This window comes from Pseudomassariella vexata, assembly GCF_002105095.1.
Source record: "Pseudomassariella vexata strain CBS 129021 chromosome Unknown BCR38scaffold_6, whole genome shotgun sequence".
In the NCBI taxonomy this organism is placed as follows: Eukaryota; Fungi; Ascomycota; class Sordariomycetes; order Amphisphaeriales; family Pseudomassariaceae; genus Pseudomassariella; species Pseudomassariella vexata.
The window spans coordinates 2,651,024-2,668,034 of NW_024467961.1; the positions used below are offsets into that span (position 1 = coordinate 2,651,024).

At 52.9% G+C, this 17,011-nt stretch overlaps 5 protein-coding genes across 5 annotated transcripts; 3 read left to right on the forward strand and 2 right to left on the reverse strand.

Annotated features, from left to right (window-relative positions):
* Positions 1-259: 259 nt before the first annotated feature.
* On the reverse strand, positions 260-1,660 carry BCR38DRAFT_200193 (uncharacterized protein). Its single transcript, XM_040854091.1, has 2 exons — positions 1,200-1,660; positions 260-1,051 (listed from the first exon to the last, which is right to left on the reverse strand). Exons 1-2 carry the CDS (start codon positions 1,389-1,391, stop codon positions 560-562), a joined length of 684 nt encoding a protein of 227 aa, XP_040716687.1. The 5' UTR covers positions 1,392-1,660; the 3' UTR covers positions 260-559.
* Positions 1,661-3,594: 1,934 nt separating this feature from the next.
* BCR38DRAFT_484949 (glycoside hydrolase) lies at positions 3,595-5,505 on the forward strand (the record flags this gene model as incomplete). The annotated part of the gene is made up of 2 exons (XM_040863815.1): positions 3,595-3,827; positions 3,885-5,505. 2 exons carry the CDS (start codon positions 3,595-3,597, stop codon positions 5,503-5,505), a joined length of 1,854 nt encoding a protein of 617 aa, XP_040716688.1.
* A 4,544-nt stretch (positions 5,506-10,049) lies between these two features.
* BCR38DRAFT_484951 (Carboxylesterase) lies at positions 10,050-11,741 on the forward strand (the record flags this gene model as incomplete). Its single annotated transcript, XM_040863816.1, has 1 exon — positions 10,050-11,741. One exon carries the CDS (start codon positions 10,050-10,052, stop codon positions 11,739-11,741), a length of 1,692 nt encoding a protein of 563 aa, XP_040716689.1.
* A 1,919-nt stretch (positions 11,742-13,660) lies between these two features.
* Positions 13,661-15,024, forward strand: BCR38DRAFT_341160 (ICE2-domain-containing protein; the record flags this gene model as incomplete). The annotated part of the gene is made up of 2 exons (XM_040855848.1): positions 13,661-14,182; positions 14,233-15,024. The coding sequence occupies 2 exons, from the start codon at positions 13,661-13,663 to the stop codon at positions 15,022-15,024; spliced, it is 1,314 nt and encodes a 437-aa protein (XP_040716690.1).
* A 966-nt stretch (positions 15,025-15,990) lies between these two features.
* Positions 15,991-16,878, reverse strand: BCR38DRAFT_474411 (uncharacterized protein). The gene is made up of 2 exons (XM_040862967.1): positions 16,545-16,878; positions 15,991-16,371 (listed from the first exon to the last, which is right to left on the reverse strand). Exons 1-2 carry the CDS (start codon positions 16,641-16,643, stop codon positions 16,048-16,050), a joined length of 423 nt encoding a protein of 140 aa, XP_040716691.1. The 5' UTR covers positions 16,644-16,878; the 3' UTR covers positions 15,991-16,047.
* Positions 16,879-17,011: the final 133 nt, after the last annotated feature.

Below are 17,011 nucleotides of genomic sequence, written 5' to 3' on the forward strand. Positions count from 1 at the left end.
GCGATGACTCCCTAGTTGCATGGAAATAAGTCGAAGGTCCGTTTCGTCGGACGAAATATAGCCAAAATGATAAGATGACAAATCAATAAGTACTCCAAATACTGAAGCCAAACCTCTCAATGAGTTGCCCGACATTGTCATGCAATATCGCGCCATGTCTCCATAGACGAGGTTTGACTTGACCGTTAGAGCGAAACGGGCACCACATGCGGAACAAGATAGATATGTACCGGTAAAGAGACGTCGGCAAACGAAGCTATCATCCGCAGCGGCACTCGTAACTCTGAATTGAATCATCACTAAAGCCCGGGCAATCTATTTGATTTAATCTGGTTAAACCAACCCTTCCAGCTCTTGGAGTGGCATTTGCACCTTGGAGTGAAGGTACTCATTCAAAATCACTTATACACAACCTTATGGCATCCAGGAACCGTCCGCCCGTCAATCCCGACAGAGCCACCCTAGAATCAGACCATTGAAAAATCTGTCCAAGCCTCCAAGCTTTTATCCCGGACCGTACCGCACTCATGATGTGTTCCTCTTGTTGAAGCCACTCGGTCTAGACAGCGAGCTTCCCTTTACTGTTCTCGGCCCCAAGCACATCATCCATTAACCCCTTCCACAAATCCGTCAGCATCCCGGGCTCACTATCTACACTGCGGCTCGCGCTCGGCGCCTCGTGCGCAAACTTGAGCTCGATGCCATCAACACCCATGCCCTCGATCTCCGACAGCGGGGCGGGCGACACAGAGTCCGGGTTGGAGGCGATGATGCTGATCTCGGGCATCTGGACAGGCTCGTTGGTGGCGAGCGTCTCGGGGGCATACTGGGACGCGTAGTTGTCGGGAAGAAGCGGGACTCGCACTCGGCTGTAAGGGTCGGCGGCCGCGTGCTCGAGGGCAGCGGAGCCCGGGAGAACGGTGAAGTCGATGGAGCTGCGGTCGGCTTGGGACGAGGTAGACGCGCTCGAAGTGAAGGTTTGCATCAGCCGAAGCCGACGGGGTGGCGGGTGCGGCCGGTTGGAGGAGCGGGTGTAGATGTGACGGGGATGCTGGTGTAGTGAGGTGCATGTTAGTCATTTGCCTCCTGCCCGAGTTTCCCCTCAAGTGCTACTGCCGGCTTGGCGGTGGGTACTGTCATTTTCTCCGGGGGTGCACGCAATTGAGGGGGGTAATTGGGGGACACGTCGGGTCATTTACCTCAGCATCTAGGTTCCGCTCCTTGAGAAGGTCTGCATATTTGCGAGATAGAGGAGCTGAAGTCCTGGCGGCTGTGACGAAGGTAGTCGACTGTGGCAATGAGGCCGACGATGTTGTGGTGCTGAGGGACCGAGCTACTAGTCTTGCGGCCGGGGCTGTAAGGCGAGGACCAGTCAAACGGGGGCCGGCCATGCTGTTGGATTGAAGCTAAGACGAAACGAGGTTGATATGAATGATTCTTGGACTTGTCAGGCACGTCGAGCTGACGAGGGCCACGAGGGATGAAATAGGCAGTCGGGATAATAACAGCTTGATGGATTGATTCGATGACGATGAGAACAAAAAGTAGGGCGAGCTTCCCGCGGGACAGGAGAAGGGAAAAGGGGATGGATATTAGTATGCAATCGTGTCGACGATCGGATGTCCGGGATGGCAGCATTAAAGGTGAGCCGTCGACTGAGCATGGTCTCACTTTCTCTCACCGCACTAATTGCTCTGCCCATGTCCTGTCAACTGTTGACTCGCCAGGCACTGGGGTTGGCTGCAACACCCAAATGAACCCCCTTCGGGTAAGCTTACAACTGCCGGGACAATCAATCGGGATGATTCAATTAAGCTTCGCTGTCTAATCGCTTAGCTGTTTGCCTTTGACCTGACAAATTTGGCAGGTTCCCCCGCCCTGTTGGCCGAGAATTGTCAAGAGGATTTGAGTATTTGGCTTCCAGACTTCCTAATCGGCACCTCGTACCATCACCATCGATAGACAAGGTGGTGCTTGGAAGTCGCCGTCGCGATGGACGTCACACCGCATAAAGAACCGATTTGGTGAACTTGCCGCGATAACACTGCACACCACTCTCGGGCCAACTCAATTGTGGCTGTCGCCAATCAGAAAGAGGCAAACTACAGGCTGCGTAATACCCTACACACCATCTCACGGCAAGCTCGACATCTGCGTCTCCCTCTCCCACCTGTTGAGACGGGAGCACAGGAGCTAAGGGAGCTATGATCACACAACGGCCAGCAAATGACCAGTATGATTACTGGCAAGCCAACCTTATCTGCCCTATCACCTGAACGAGTTTAGCGATGAAGCCAACAAAATCTCACCTCTGGGGTTATCACCGTTTTGTCGGGTTGGTTGAAGATCATCGGCAGAACGAAGGCTTGGCTACCCCTGAAAAAGGTCGCCCTCGACTGCGACAACCCGTTCAACCGCGTTGTTTGCGCTGCTTCGTACGTCACACCCCAGCACCGAGCAAGCGCGATCGTCGTATCTTTGAGGACGTAGAAAACAGGTAAACAGGCTAGTAGAGGGTTGCTGGTTTCTGCGGATTTGGAGCACCATCTCTGTCAAACACCACGGATTACCAAACATCAATACTATCTGGAAAGAAGCCCGCCATCCATTGCGACTTCCACCGGGTGTCAGACGACAAACTGTTGCTCGACTATCTGAGTCGGCCCCAAGTGTGGCCCGCCTACAGCCAATCCTACCATTCCCAGAGTTTTCGATGGAAGCACTCAAGGGTACCTTGGCCGGGCTACCATCGCCGTAGGGCAACGGACAACCAAGATTGGTCCGGATCTCAAGTCTTTTGCCACTTCTCCATGCCTACAGTAAGTCTGGACTTCCGTTCTGGAGCATCTTCAGTACCCACAAAAATGATCAAAGGGGTTTCCTTGTCGATGTAGTCGAGCCGTCCAGACTTGGCCGGTAGTTCGTTGCCGCAGAGCTGCCGCAGCCGCTGCCGCACTCGAAACAAAGGCGGGCGACCCCATTGCTTGCCTAGGACTGCGCAGGACTGCGTAAGCTGGAATCATTTTGGTCCAATCAGACGGCGCGCACACTAGTTATCGCCGTTCGTCTTTTAAGTGAAACAACTCCATCCATTTCACTATAGTTGAAGGATTATACTACCGACCAAATAACACCAGTGCCGCGCCCTCAAGCCTCCAACCCAAGAGAAACAATAGCACGGCAGCCATAGCTCCCTGCAGAATAGAAAGCAGAATAAGAAGCACAAGCGTGCGCCAAATCCTGCGTGCTGGCCGCGTCCACGCCTGTAGAGCGAACAACCGTGGACTCTAGGTCCCGTAATCTCGTCGGTGCGGTGATTAGTTGTCGAGGGAGTGAAGGATGGAATTGCGGCCCCCGATGCCTAGACAGCAGCCACGGCGGGTTCGTCGTCATTCCAATTAAATCGGGCCGCAATGAGAAAGATGTCTTCATGAAGAAGCGCGTACATCCTCGAGCTTTTTGCACTACTTTTGGTCAACCTTGATTTGTTTGCTTCTCCCACCGTTTTTGTTACATGATGAGCGCTGGCGCCTACAGCAATCATTCCATTTGCAGCCTCAAACACGCAAGACGGTTGTGACCGCTTCGAACAAAATGTCACCCTCCAGGTTCAAACTGTGCTTCGCCGGGCTATTATCGTTGGTAGGGGTGGCGGCCGTGGACAACATTGCGACGGGAAATACCACCGCCGACACAACCCACCTGCAGACTTGGTGGCATGACCATGGTGAAATAAACTACAAGACGCCAGTGAGCGCGGAGAATGTTCGCCAATCTCACCTGTACTCGGTTTGGGTAAAGTCGACGGCAGATTCGACAAATACATAGTAATGCCAGGCACACTTGGAGCTAATCATGTGCAACGACACTGACGGACGTCTCAGCTACAACTCTTTCGTTTATGAGACCATACCACGAAACGGCCAAGAGAAAGTCGTTATACCCGGGTCAAGCATAACGGGGGGCCCATATGATTCGGTGACGATCGAGGCGAGTTTGTGGATGACTATGGGTTGGACACAGTTCCTACACAACGAAGATGCCTGGGTCAAAATCAGTCGGGGTGACAACTCGACGACAGCCCGCGACGTCGTCATTCGACCTACGAACCTGAACCTCACGGTGACTGATGATGGTGAGGGCAACATTTACATCCTCGTTCCTTATCGTGAGCAAGGTCTCAGGTTCTCGGTGGAGTTTAAGGACAACCTATACAGCTACCGTGATAGCTGCGAAACACCCCTGTGCGACTTCGTGCAAGACTGGCATTCCGATGGCCCCCACTATGTTGAGACTTTGGACGAGACGACAAACCCCGTCATGGGCGAGGAGCCGCACGATGCGCTTTTGATTTTTGCAAGCCCCTTCCCGTCATCAGATCTCATTCCCGACAAGACTGCCACTGACACGTACGTCGTTTACCCCGGACCGGTTCCGGACCTCGGTTCGATAAAGAACAGCGTCGTCTATTTTACGCCGGGAACGTACTACATGACAGCGACGGCGCACGCAAAGCTCTCTAGCTCGGTCAACTGGGTATATCTGGCATCTGGGGCTTACGTCAAGGGGGCCATTCAGTTCACCACAGCTGCGACTACGATCAAAGCCACGGGCCACGGCGTTCTGTCGGGCGAGCAGTATGTCTACCAAGCCAACACGTTACTGGGCTACACCAACGTCAAGAGTAACATCGCCTCGCTGCGCATGTGGAGCGGTTACAGCAAGTCCGGCGTGCAACAAACCTTTGTCATCACGGGCGTTACGACCAACGCGCCGCCCTTTAACAGCATCGACTTCTCGGGTGATCTGGATACCATCTCCATCAACCAGTGGGACTACAAGCAAGTCGGCGCTTTCTTCGGCCAGACCGACGGGACGACGCTATACTCGGGCAGCAACGTGCACGATATTTTCTACCACTCCAACGACGACACGATCAAGACGTACGGGTCCAATATCTTGGTGCGCGACGTGGTCATCTGGAAGGGCAAAACGGCGCCCATTGTTCAGTTCGGCTGGCAGAGCCGTGACCTCGCCAACATCACCGTCGACGGCGTCGATGTCGTTCATATGAAGTACAGCTCCAACACGTCGCACCCGAGCATCGTAGGCGCCAACCAGGTGTACGGCGTGGACGAGACGTGGACCAACACGGCCGATTTGTCCAAAACGGTCCGCGATATGTATATCGGCAACGTCCGCGCCGAGGGCATAGGCGGGAACCTCCTGCGCATCTGCCCCCTTGCCAACTACCAAAATGTCGTTATCGAGAATGTAAGCCTTGACCGCGTCAGTCCGCGGACCAACGGGATTTATCAGAGCGAAATGCCCGTGTTCAAGAACTGGCTGGGGAAGAGTGTTGATATCAAGGGGTTTGTCATTAGAGGGTTTACGGTCGGTGGGGAGAAGATCACCCAAAAAGCAGGAAACTATGGGCCGGATGCGCTAGGGGGTTTGAATATTGCGGATGAGCTTCTGCAGAGTGGGAGCGTTGTCATTGAATGATGTTCTTTTCTTCTACCTCTTTAAACTTATTTTCTTGATAGAACCGGCCAAGCCGAGTCTGATTTTCCATGCGCTTGTAGCGTATGATATTTATTCATTGACACTCAGTTCTTTTGAGTCCGATAGAGACTCGGGAACCAATTTGACCGTTTCTTGCGCAATTCATTGGATTTGTTTCTGTGTAATTCCATGAGCCCCTGAGTGCCTCTCGAGCATCCTGGAAACCTTTTCGGGTTATGGCCGAAGTGTGTTCTGTGTTCTGGCGTGGCATTTTGCTGATGAGGTCTCTCTACGGCAGTTGATACTGTCCCAATGCTCACGATGTGATGAAGTATCTGACAAATCCTCCTCACGACGTCCATCATAACGTGTAGCATGTAGAAACTGTGAATTGCGTAGGCATTGGCTGATTCCGGTTAACCTGGTCAGAAAAACATAATGCATGGGGCACGACATAAATGAAGCCTTTCAACCTCTAGCTAGCTGCTACCAAATATAGGCTTAAACCGTGTTTTTATGATGTATGACATGGCTTCGAGAACGATTTAGTGAGTTGGCCAACATGATTTGTTTTCTGTCTTGGGTCCAGTGGTTCCAGGAGCACTCCTGGGTACTGCTGTGCGGCTTGTTAGGCAAACGGCCATGGTTGCCATTGCAGCTATGCTAGTGTCAGTTGAGTCGCTAGACAGCAATAACGACGAATGCAACCCACATCGTTCTCGTTGATCATATAACAGGATACTGCGTCCGATTTTCTTTTCTTATCCGAGCTTTGAACTTGACAAAATACGTTTGAGTTGCGAGCATATGTGTTATGATGCTATAATTGTGAAGAGGTATAGTTAATAAATCACCTTCTCCTCATTATTGGTTACCTATAACCTTCAACAACTAGCACAACAAAAATCCAGTATAAGGCACCTTTCACGCCTAACAAATTTGATGACAATCGACCACAGTTGTACTGAAACTACTTCAGGAGACTAATATGTTAGGGATGCATACCACCAGAGAGGCTTACAGGGGTAGAGCACAAATGTGCTCTGGAAACTGGCTTGAGCACAGGCCAAATTGTTGTGACCGGTGCTGCGAATTGTGCCTGGCTTTTTTTATTACAATGCCAGGTTAGTACCCTCTCACTTCAACAACTTGCAAGCTACTCCGTATTACCTCAATTTTGCACTTCCATCCTTTACGCAAACTCCATTCGATAGGCCTCTCGATCGTAGACTGGCCGACATGAGGAGAAAATGGACGTGGCATTGGGCTATCACGGGCCAGGAAGCTTGCTGTCTACAATCACCCCAGGGGCCAGTCGAGGATGATTGTATGGAAAAACCTCTAGGCATTCCGATTCATACTCGGGGCAGCAACGGCTCTTTTTCCAAAGAATATACATCAGAAAACCGCTCAATCTCGGGAGAGGCGACAATGACAGCAGGACAAACCCCATCCAAGAAGGCCACTTGTGATCGACAAGACAGCGAGATTTACCAAGACGATTGCCCTTGCCCTGGGAAAAAGTCAAAAGAATTACGGGCTGGCGTATGGATTAATCCAGCGTCAACACTCGCCCTGTCGAACGACGGGTTCTCCATATAAACTATCGGAGATGTATGTATTATTATTATTAAATACGCCGTAGGCTCGAAGCCCCCGGTACCTCTACTAGTACTCCCGTATGTCAAACCGTGCCCTAATGGCTGGACTAAATACATACGCTGCGTCGTCGGTTCGCCCTATTGGCGACTGCGTTGCGTTCACTACCATACTACGTTGGTTCTCAACCTACCAACAAAGTCCCCCCTGAGAAGATCGATGCTATCTGGGCCTTGAAGCTGTCCGACCCGTCCCTAGCAGCCACCTTACAATAGTCCCACTAACTACTGGTTCTCCTGTTGCCGTTGCGAGGTCTCTGCGAGAGTATAGTGGCCGTGGTGCGATAGCGGCCCGTAATCGTTCCCTCGGTCCTTCCAACAGCCCGCAAAAGAGGATTACGTGCTTTGCCGTCTCAGGGGCGTCGCCACAGCGGCATAGCGGCGAGTACACGCCAAAAGCCCCTGTCTTGAATAAGAGGGCTGCTAGTCCTATTTTTTCCGTCCTGATCTGGCACAGCGTAGACGCCTCCAGTCGGTTCAGGCCGAAATACTTGCCCCCTTTCGGTATCTGCATCGAAGGGCCCTCCGGTTCCTCAGCGATAGCGCGTCGCTGGCGATCGTGATGCTCTGCTCCGGTGAGCCATCTCTTCCTCCAGTGGCCGAGGAGGGCAGCCGGGACCTCCTTTTCCTCACTCATCCACTCGGAGCCCCGGGCCTCCTTCTCCATAGTGTACCCTGCCGGTCGGAGTAGCTGCGACGCCTGCTTCCTCTTCGCCGGCCTATCCTGCCGGAGTATACGTGACGCTTTAGCGCTCGCGCTGCGAAGCAGATTTCTCTTCCCGCTAAGCCGTAGCCGTTCTTCAAACTTAGCAGCCCGGGCACTAAGATAGAGGTCTAGTGGCGGGATTGCTGCTTCTGCTTCCAGGTGGCGAACCGACGTCGCTTTGTGGGCGCCACAGACTACCCGGAGGCACTCGTTCTGTATCCCCATCAGGCTCTTAGCTGGCCCTGCCGGTTCCTCACTTATAGTATGCCACGCAGTCACCCCGAAGGCGATCGCGCTACGGATAACCACCGTATATAACAGCCTCGCCCGTATAAGATCGCAGCCCTGTAGCTCCAGAGGAAGAAAGCATGATCGCGTGCCACAACATCTAGATTCGGAAGCTCGACCCAGGGGTCCTTGGTATTGTACCACCAGCAGTTGTGATTTGCTCTCGAAAGAACAAGGGATCAATGGCAAGTTTCATGCCGAGACGTTCGATTATATCCCGTGGTAAGTCCTCGATGATACAGAATCGACTGCGTCCTGCCCGGCTCTCCACTGGTGCTGGGACGCAGCGGAGCTTCTTCGTACCGTCGATCATCTAAATTTGGACCTGGACCTGGCACCTGGATCTAGGAGTCTGTGCCGCATCGTTCAAGTCAACGGCGACTTTCGTCCTGGAAGGTCCTCAACCTGTCTCCGTTTCACAGGCGATATCGTAACCTCCATCCACCGCGACAAATGTCGAAGATGGGGCCAGGTGGCGCCCGATGCATGGTAGGGAAAGACTCCTCATTGATGCGGCGTCATTGCTTTTCTATTTCCTCTGTTTCCTCTTGTGTCGCATACGCGTCCTTGACGGTCTTGTACTCATCTTCAGGAGCCATGGTATACGGAAGTTTCGTGTTGAGATGGTTGTGCAGCTCGCATCCATTCGCTCTGTCCAAAGTGATTTATGTGTGACGGAGACATTTCATTCCTCCAAGGGTACCTTGTCGGCCAATGTGCAGTCGGTGTCCACGGGCGAAGGCAACCAAAGCACCGGAGTTCTCATGGATTGCCGTTTCAAATTCCCGGAGCTAGCGGCCCGCCTACACAGCTTGTCCGGGGCGGCTGGCGGCATTTGAGACCAACCTGGGGAAGAGGACAAGTGTGCGTTCATTCCCTGCGGCATGTGTACTTTGGGTTGCGAAGTACAAGCTAGCGGGTTATGAAAAAATAAACATTGAGAGTGGCGGGCTGTGGAGTTGCCGAGTTGGAAAGCTTACAAGTCAGGGCTAATAATAGGTTTGGATACTCATGAAGTAGGCGGATATGCATCAGATGCAAATATCGGATTGTGTATATACGTGAGAGTAAACGAAACGATCTGGTGGAAACGTTTCAAGTATTCAGCAGGGGATTCACAACCCTCCCAGTGAAGCCTCCGAGGTTACTTCAACATTACAACGTCGAATGTCGATCACACCATTACACCATGAACCGAAGCAGCCTAACACGGATCCCCTCAAAATTATCGTATGGAAACCCCACGACCACTTTAAGGTATCTAAACTGAGAAAGGTCTTGGCTTACAGCTCAATTACCAACCCGTCTTCTTCAGTGATGGCACCATCGTACGTGACATTAAGGACGGGCATCACAATCTCGCCTGGCTGGACGCGAACTTGACACCTCAGCTAATGGCGCAGCAGTAAGCTTGCGAGCCATGGTAGGGCATAAGAGCTTACGCGGCCAAGCTAGCTCGTTGAAGAACAACAAGCAATTTTCAGAGGAGACGGTGCGATCCACACTCGGGATATATGGGACTCTTTCGCCATCTACCTCGGATTACCGACCTCCCCCGCTGGAACTTGATATGAGGTCCAATCAGCGCTATTATACTACCAATCCGTAGCGCTAGTACCCCACCCATAATTGCTAAAGGTGACGGTTCTCACGACCCTGTCTACACATTTGATGATGTATCCTATATCCTATGGGGACAACGTGCTTCAAAATCGCATGCTATGGAGATCAGTGACGTACCAGTCATTATAAAATGTTTCGACCAGGTTAGCGTATAGGGGACTTCCCACTTGCCATTTACTTAAATATATGCCAAGTGCCGGGCCAAATGATGCTACTGTCCAGAGAAGGTAGCTTGCGACCCACGCGCCATCGTTCACTCATTTCTCATCATGTACTTTCCCTCGTTCATTACCATCCTAGCTGTGGCTTCCGTCGTGGAGAGCTCACCCCCGCCACTACGTCGCTCAACGGCGACACTTCCAGTCATTAATACCACCCAGGGCCAACTCCAGGGCGCCATCTCCAACTACCGCTCTGGCGCTACTGTTTACAAAGGCATTCCCTTCGCGGCCCCACCAACAGGCGATCTTCGCTGGAGAGCACCGCAGAGCCCAGCGGCATGGGACGGCATTTTCAACGCAACGGAGTTTGGACCGCAATGTGCCCAGCAAACCAGCTCTGCCGGCGTGTTCGTCACTGGCGAGTCCACTACCAGCGAGGACTGCCTGACCCTTAACGTCTGGACTCCGACTTACAATGACACTTCGGATTTGGCCTCCAAGCAACTCCCCGTCTACGTCTGGCTCTTCGGCGGCCGATTCTCGATTGGGTCAGGGGACGTGAAGACGTACGACGGCTCCGGGCTTGCCGTGAAGGACATCATCGTCGTGACGCTCAACTATCGCCTAGGTGCCTTCGGCTTCCTCGCCCATCCGGAGCTTTCCGCCGAATCTGGTCACAACAGCTCCGGGAACTACGGTCTCCTTGACCAGCAATTCGCCCTCCGCTGGGTGCAGGATAACATCGCCAACTTTGGTGGAAACCCGAACCAAGTTGTTGTCGGCGGGCAATCGGCGGGTTCGGCCAGCTCATTGGCTGTCATGTACAGCTCGCTCACCACGGGGCTCATAAATGGTGTGATCGCTGAGTCTGGGGCCCGCGCTCCGCACGATCCTCTGACTGGTAGTTTGGCCACAAGCCACCGCGACAAGACGACTGCCGAGGCGTCTGGAGTTGACTTCCTGCAGGACTCGCTCAACGTTTCCTCCATCGCCGAGGCGCGCAACATATCGACAGAGACACTCGTTGAGTACGGCAGTCTCGGTGACACGATTTTCGATGGCACCGTGTACGCCAACTTGTCGGCTGCCTTCATGAATCCACCCCTCTGGCGGCCCGTCATCGATGGATACGTGCTGTCGTATACCTACGGCGAGTCACTACGCCGGGGTGCGCACCTTGACGTGCCCATCCTGACTGGATCCAACCGTGACGAGTCTGGTGCGAGTTTGCCAGTGACCAACTACACTGTGGCTGAGTATACCGAGGCCTTCAGTTCCATATTTCAGAACTTCTCAACCCAGTTTTTGGAACTCTACCCACCAATCAATGACACCGCCGCGGGCCTAGAGTCCAACAACTTCTTCCGTGACCTTTCTCGGGTGTCGGGTTGGACTTGGGCCAACGAATGGGTGGCCGGCGGTGCGCAAAGCGACGTTTATACATACTGCTGGGCGCACACGCCTCCAGATGACAGCGACCGCGGAGCTTACCACGGGTCGGAGCTATGGTATGTGTTCAACAACATCCCGTATGCGTCTGTAGACAACGTAACTTGGAGCTCCGAGGACTACAGTATCGAGGCTGTGATGTCTGAGTACTGGGTCAACTTCATTCGCACAGGAAACCCGAACGGAGACGGACAAGTGACGAGCCAGAATTTGACGTACTTCCCGCCGTCGACAACTGCTGGGAAGCAAACAATGTGGTTGGGTGATTCGTGGGGTGCTGGGAACTTGACCAACACCGAAGAGAAGCGCGAGTTCCTGGTGGATTGGATGAACACGCTCTACGAGTGGTAAAGTTCGGTCAGCTTATCAATTGCCCACCATTGCATTAGCATAAACGACTCCGATAAATAGTTAGCAAATTCAACTCACTTATGAGAAGCAAGGTTTTTTACTGCTTGCCCTCGGCATCCAAAATTCTTGCTGTTTGATGGGGATCCCATGGATGATGACCACGTGTTTAAGACCAAAAAGAGAAAAAAACGCCGCACTGCAAGAAAGAGGGTAACGACGGAGAAGTCCCCGGAATCGCCAGACGTCAGGTCATCTTGAAACATAATAGCCGCGGTCGGAGCGCTCATCCAGTGAAGCTGTTGTTATTCGGTCCATCAAAATATTGTTGCTCACTTCATCGTATGACACGTATAGATCTGCTCTCGCAGTGGTGGGTCGTGTGATGCCGCCTTTAAAACGAGGGGATGACGCTTCAAGGTGGCTTTCCCGGCGACGAGTCGTCTGTCAGCTGCAAGAGAACCTTTTTGTGCATGATGCCGCCGAAACCATACTCTTTCTCCCTTGTCAGATAGTAAGTGCCTCTACCGCGCACGTCGAGAAGCTGTTGCTGATGTTGCCATGCAGTTGAAGCGTCGGGAGTGGGGTTTTGCTGTTGACCGCCTTTCGATCGACATCTGGATGAAGCCAACCATGATGAGGAGACAGCTGCATAGTGAAAGCCAAAGCCGACCCCGCCGCTCTAGATCCTCGGTATCAGCCCAACGCGAGGCTGTACCTATGGTCCAACTCCATGGAATGCCCAAAGGGACCAGCCCGGCCGCTAGAATGCATCACATGGCAGCAAATGGACTTGGATATGCTAATTGTTTTAGCTAGGTGTCACGAGATATAATCCCAGGTGGCCGATTGTCCAGGCTTAAGTAAGGCTTGGGCTTAACTCCCAATCTACTAGCTCTGTATGGTTTGGGGGCGTTTAGTAGTCAAACATCTGGCGCAGGACGCGCGAGCCGTTGGAACGGTCGGGTAGGTGGCTTACTCCTGGGTGAGTTCGTCAACCGACATGGAGAAACCCAAGTCTAACAGCGAGATCCATTCCCGTAAGGAACAAATCCCGTTGGAGCGTCGTTACACCTTTGGGGTGGTACGAACATACTCTTCGGCTGATTCGCGGACGGAAGAGGTGACGCGGGAACTGTGAGAGGGCGGCAATGACGGAATGGCAGGGGTAGATGCCAGGGTTCTAGCTGCAAATGCGTGAACAGACCGTACCTTACTTGAACTGCGTAGGCGCACGCACGCGATCTTGCCAACTTGGTAACTAACGCATTTTGCTCTCCATCAAATATCCACATCTAGATGCCTGTCGATACCCTAATTTTCCATCACAGGATATATTCGTCTCTGTCCCGCCTCCTTCCCCTGCCGTGAGATTCTGCTAGGCGTTGGTTCAATTGCGTATTTGCTGCTCTCCCGTCTCAGGCTCTACTGTCAACGACGACCGACCGACTGCTGTCAGCCACGTGCAGATAACCGATAAAACCTCCGCCCGCCAATTTGGCAGAGCAAAGCAACGCAAAGCAGCTAGCCAAATTTCGTCTAAGCGAGGCCACCTCGACAAAGTTCCAGATCGAGCCGCACCCCATCGTATCTGCCTTGCCTACCGCCTGCCTAACCCGACGACGACAACTACGACCGAAGCAGAAGCCGAACAGAACACACTCGCGACAAGTAAACCCGGCTTTCTTTCCGCCCTCGATGAGTCTGGCAACCTGAGTGCGGTTCTTCCCACCTGCGCCCCTCCCCCTCCCCCTCCCCCCCACGGCTGGCCTTCACCAGCTCGCTGTGTGTCTCCGTTCGACAGCGTCAGTCAATATACTCTTGCGACTTCTACTTCTCCCAGCGACCCGCCCACGTCAACCAGCAGCCCTGGCCAGACGCCTCGTTAGCTCGGCGCGGCGACAGCCACCACCAACGCGCCGATGTGGTGGTTCTTTCGCATCGTCTCCAGCTCCATCTTCCTGCTGAGCATCGTCCTCTCGATACCCATATCCTTCGATGTAGGCGGACGCGATAGCGGCCTGGCGTACAGCCTGTCGCTCTTCATATTCTACTTCCTCTACAGCTCCATTCAACTCGCAACTCCCGAGAGGTCGCGCGTACGATGGAGTCTGGGCAAGATTATGCAGACGGCACAGTGGGTCGTCATACCCTCTCTGCTGATCTGGTCGTTACACCGCTTCGCTGTTGATGCGAATAGCACCGATTGGGTGTCGAGGACGGTTAGCGGGCTTAGTGTGCGTAAGCACAATACCTGGTCGGACTATTTCTTTGGGAATGGGGGACTAGTGGAAAGTGTGTCAATTGGCGGTTGGGACAAGACACTGCGATACTCGAGTCCAGTCTTCCAACTTCTAGAGGGTTTCTGTACCCTGCTGGTCATCCAGGCAGCCGGTCAAATCACCAAATGGCTGGCTAACAGAGGGAGGAGTGATACTTGGGTGGTATGTTGTCCTTATGGCCCCGTCGCAAGCGACGTAACTGACTTGTCTAGCTGATCCTCCTCATCATCTCTGCGTCCGTCATCGCCAGCGCTGTCTACTTCCTTTGGCGGGTAGCTCTATTCCCGTCCATCAACAACATCGATGCTACTCTCATCGGCGTAACGGTGACCTCGACCGTCTTCCTGTGTGCTATGGGTATAAGCACAGGTCGCGGCAACCCCGTCGAGTCGTCACTTCTTTTCGCCTATGTTGTTCTCTGCATATACCAAATATTCACAGACTACGTCCAATCAGCAGAAGCGGCAAGAGCCGCTGCCGAGCAAGCTGCTAGCCAACCCGACTTTCCACCACTCCCGCCCATCATCATGGCCAGCTACTCGACCCTCCTTCATATGCTCGGCTCATTGCCTTCGGCCGTGTACTCGTCTCTGAGCTTCCTGCACGCCGCATTCCAGACCATTGCACCATCCGTCATGATCTCCCTCACTTACCGCACCATAGTATTCTACTGCGCCACTCGCATCATCCCAGCGATAAGGGAGTCAGGCGCCCGGGCTCTCCTAGATGAGCCCACTCTAGATGATTCGGACGGTGCAAACCGCTTACTAGGCTTCTTGTCCTGGTTTTCACCTTCACTTCTCATTGCCGTTTACACCAGTTTGTTACTTCAACACTTTTCGACAAATGGGGACGACGGTTGGACCCTTCATGATGGAGACGCAGGGGGTAATGTCTGGCGTTGGATCAACGTGGCAGGAACGATGGGGTTGTATGCGATCGAGCTGTATATCGGGCATGACGATGTGGATGGCGGCATGGTGAACCACTGGAAGTCGGACTGAAAGATCGAAACCGAAAGCACGTAATAGGAAGAAGGGTGGATGGTGGAAAGACACGCAGGCTTCGAAATGTGCCTCAGAAAGGATGACAAGTAGTGGAGCCAGGAGCACCAACGAAGACAAGGGATGTCACGTGCTGAGGTCATGTTTGAGCAGGACGATAGGCATTTATTCTCGTGGTTGATCCATAGGCTGTTGTTGCAAGTTACAGCACGATTGGGCAGGAAAGGGTTGGGAACGCGGGCTTACAGCACTTGGCGTTAAAGGGATAGGGCAGTATACCATTGAATCAAAACTTCATTCTATTTTGTCACAGGGTTGCGGCTCGAGACTAACGCGTATACGTGCGCGCGTGGAGAGAAAATTCGGGTAACGCGTTGTTTCCTCACGAGCTTCATTTGGGATCAAAGCCTCTCTACCTGATTGCCGAACTAACGCGCGACTTCTCAGTATTCAACGACCACCCTGAATCCCCATCACCATCCACATCGGCGCCTTCCCCAGAAGTCATAGACACATTCATCATTTACTCTTCCCAACCCACCAACCAGCATCTTCACCCGAAAGCCGTCCTGAAGCCCTGCGTTCATTCATTCATTCGTTTACCATGACCCAACAGATCAACAACTCTTCGGACGAGCTCATCCGCCTAGTCCCCTCCAAGGAGGCCCGACCCGACGAGATGTCCTGGTGGCTCACGCTCCTGGCGCGCCGACGCGGTGTCACACTCCGGGACGCCAGCACCCAGCTCAAGAAGTCGTGGCTGACGGGTCGCCACTTGCGCAAGATTCAACAGACGCATTTGGCAGACTACCTGCGTGCCATCGTGCCTTGCGACTCGGGCATCTTTGAGCAGGCGGGCGACATTTCTGCTGATGCTGTGGAGCTGATTAATTTGGTAAGTTAGTCGGGTTGGATGGATGGCAGTTTATTTGTGCATATGCGGATCACAAGGTCATGGTCCCGGGATGGTTTTCATTTTATATTTGCCTCGTCTTCTTTCTAGAGTAGAGTCTAAATGACTGGCTAACCTTTTGCCTTCTTGGGGGTATACAGGCCGACACTCGCCATCATCTTCAGTTTGCCTACACGCAAGGCACTATGGTCGAGGAATTCCTCACGCATCTCTTCATGATCGTGGAACAATTGCATAGAACCATCGTCGTGATGGTGGCTGTCCTCTGGAGAACGATCCTGGGCTTGTCTCGCGTCCTCAGTGTCCTCGTAATGCTCATTGTGACTGCCGCGACCCTCGACACCCTTTTGGCCTGCCTTCGGATCGCGCCCTGGAAGGAGTAGACTTCCCAGAGTGTGTGATGCGACGATCGGCTTGCGCGCTCGGTTGCTAACCTGATTATTGTGATAGGGAGACACCGGACGGTGGTGTGAGGACGTCACATCACGTTATCATTTGGATAACGGGACCGCTCGATTGGACTCCAAACAGGATGACGCAATGTTAATCACTGTAAAAGAATGTGCGATCGGTGGCAATCGGATGGCTCACGATCGGCATAACTTACGAGAAATACATTTTCACGGACTGTCAATATAAGACAGATCCGGGACAGGGACACGAATAGTGCGTGGACAGCAGAAGGAACAACTTCCGGCTGTGACATACTGCATTGCAGTCCGTATCTTATTATTTGTGGCGAAAGCAACAAAGATCAAATCGTCCCCCACTGTTGCCTTACATATGCAGGCTCTGAGCAACCTTGCTATGCATTTGTACATAGAAGCCTGCCATCCAGCTATGCTAGCCCTCTACCTTCGGGGTTGCGATAGCCATCTTCACCTGAAATGTGTCCAAGTCGCATGATGTATACTAGCAATGCAATCCGACTTATGTTATCCCTCTAATATCTTTCTTCTTTTCCTCTGCCTCAAGAGCTCATGGCAAGTCCCTTTCTTCGCGTCCACCAGTTGCTGCAATAGCCATGATCCGTGAAGCCTTCCCTCTATCTTTTGGTTTTCAGAACCAACCCCC

Excerpts from the sequence above, each read along its gene's own strand:
- BCR38DRAFT_200193 (XM_040854091.1), bottom strand. The coding sequence starts at position 1,391 with ATGGCCGGCCCCCGTTTGACTGGTCCTCGCCTTACAGCCCCGGCCGCA. Across the intron at positions 1,052-1,199 it reads AGCGGAACCTAGATGCTGAG|CATCCCCGTCACATCTACAC; the intron begins GTAAATGACCCG and ends TCACTACACCAG.
- BCR38DRAFT_474411 (XM_040862967.1), bottom strand. The coding sequence starts at position 16,643 with ATGTCACAGCCGGAAGTTGTTCCTTCTGCTGTCCACGCACTATTCGTG. Across the intron at positions 16,372-16,544 it reads TCCGTGAAAATGTATTTCTC|GTTAGCAACCGAGCGCGCAA; the intron begins GTAAGTTATGCC and ends CACAATAATCAG.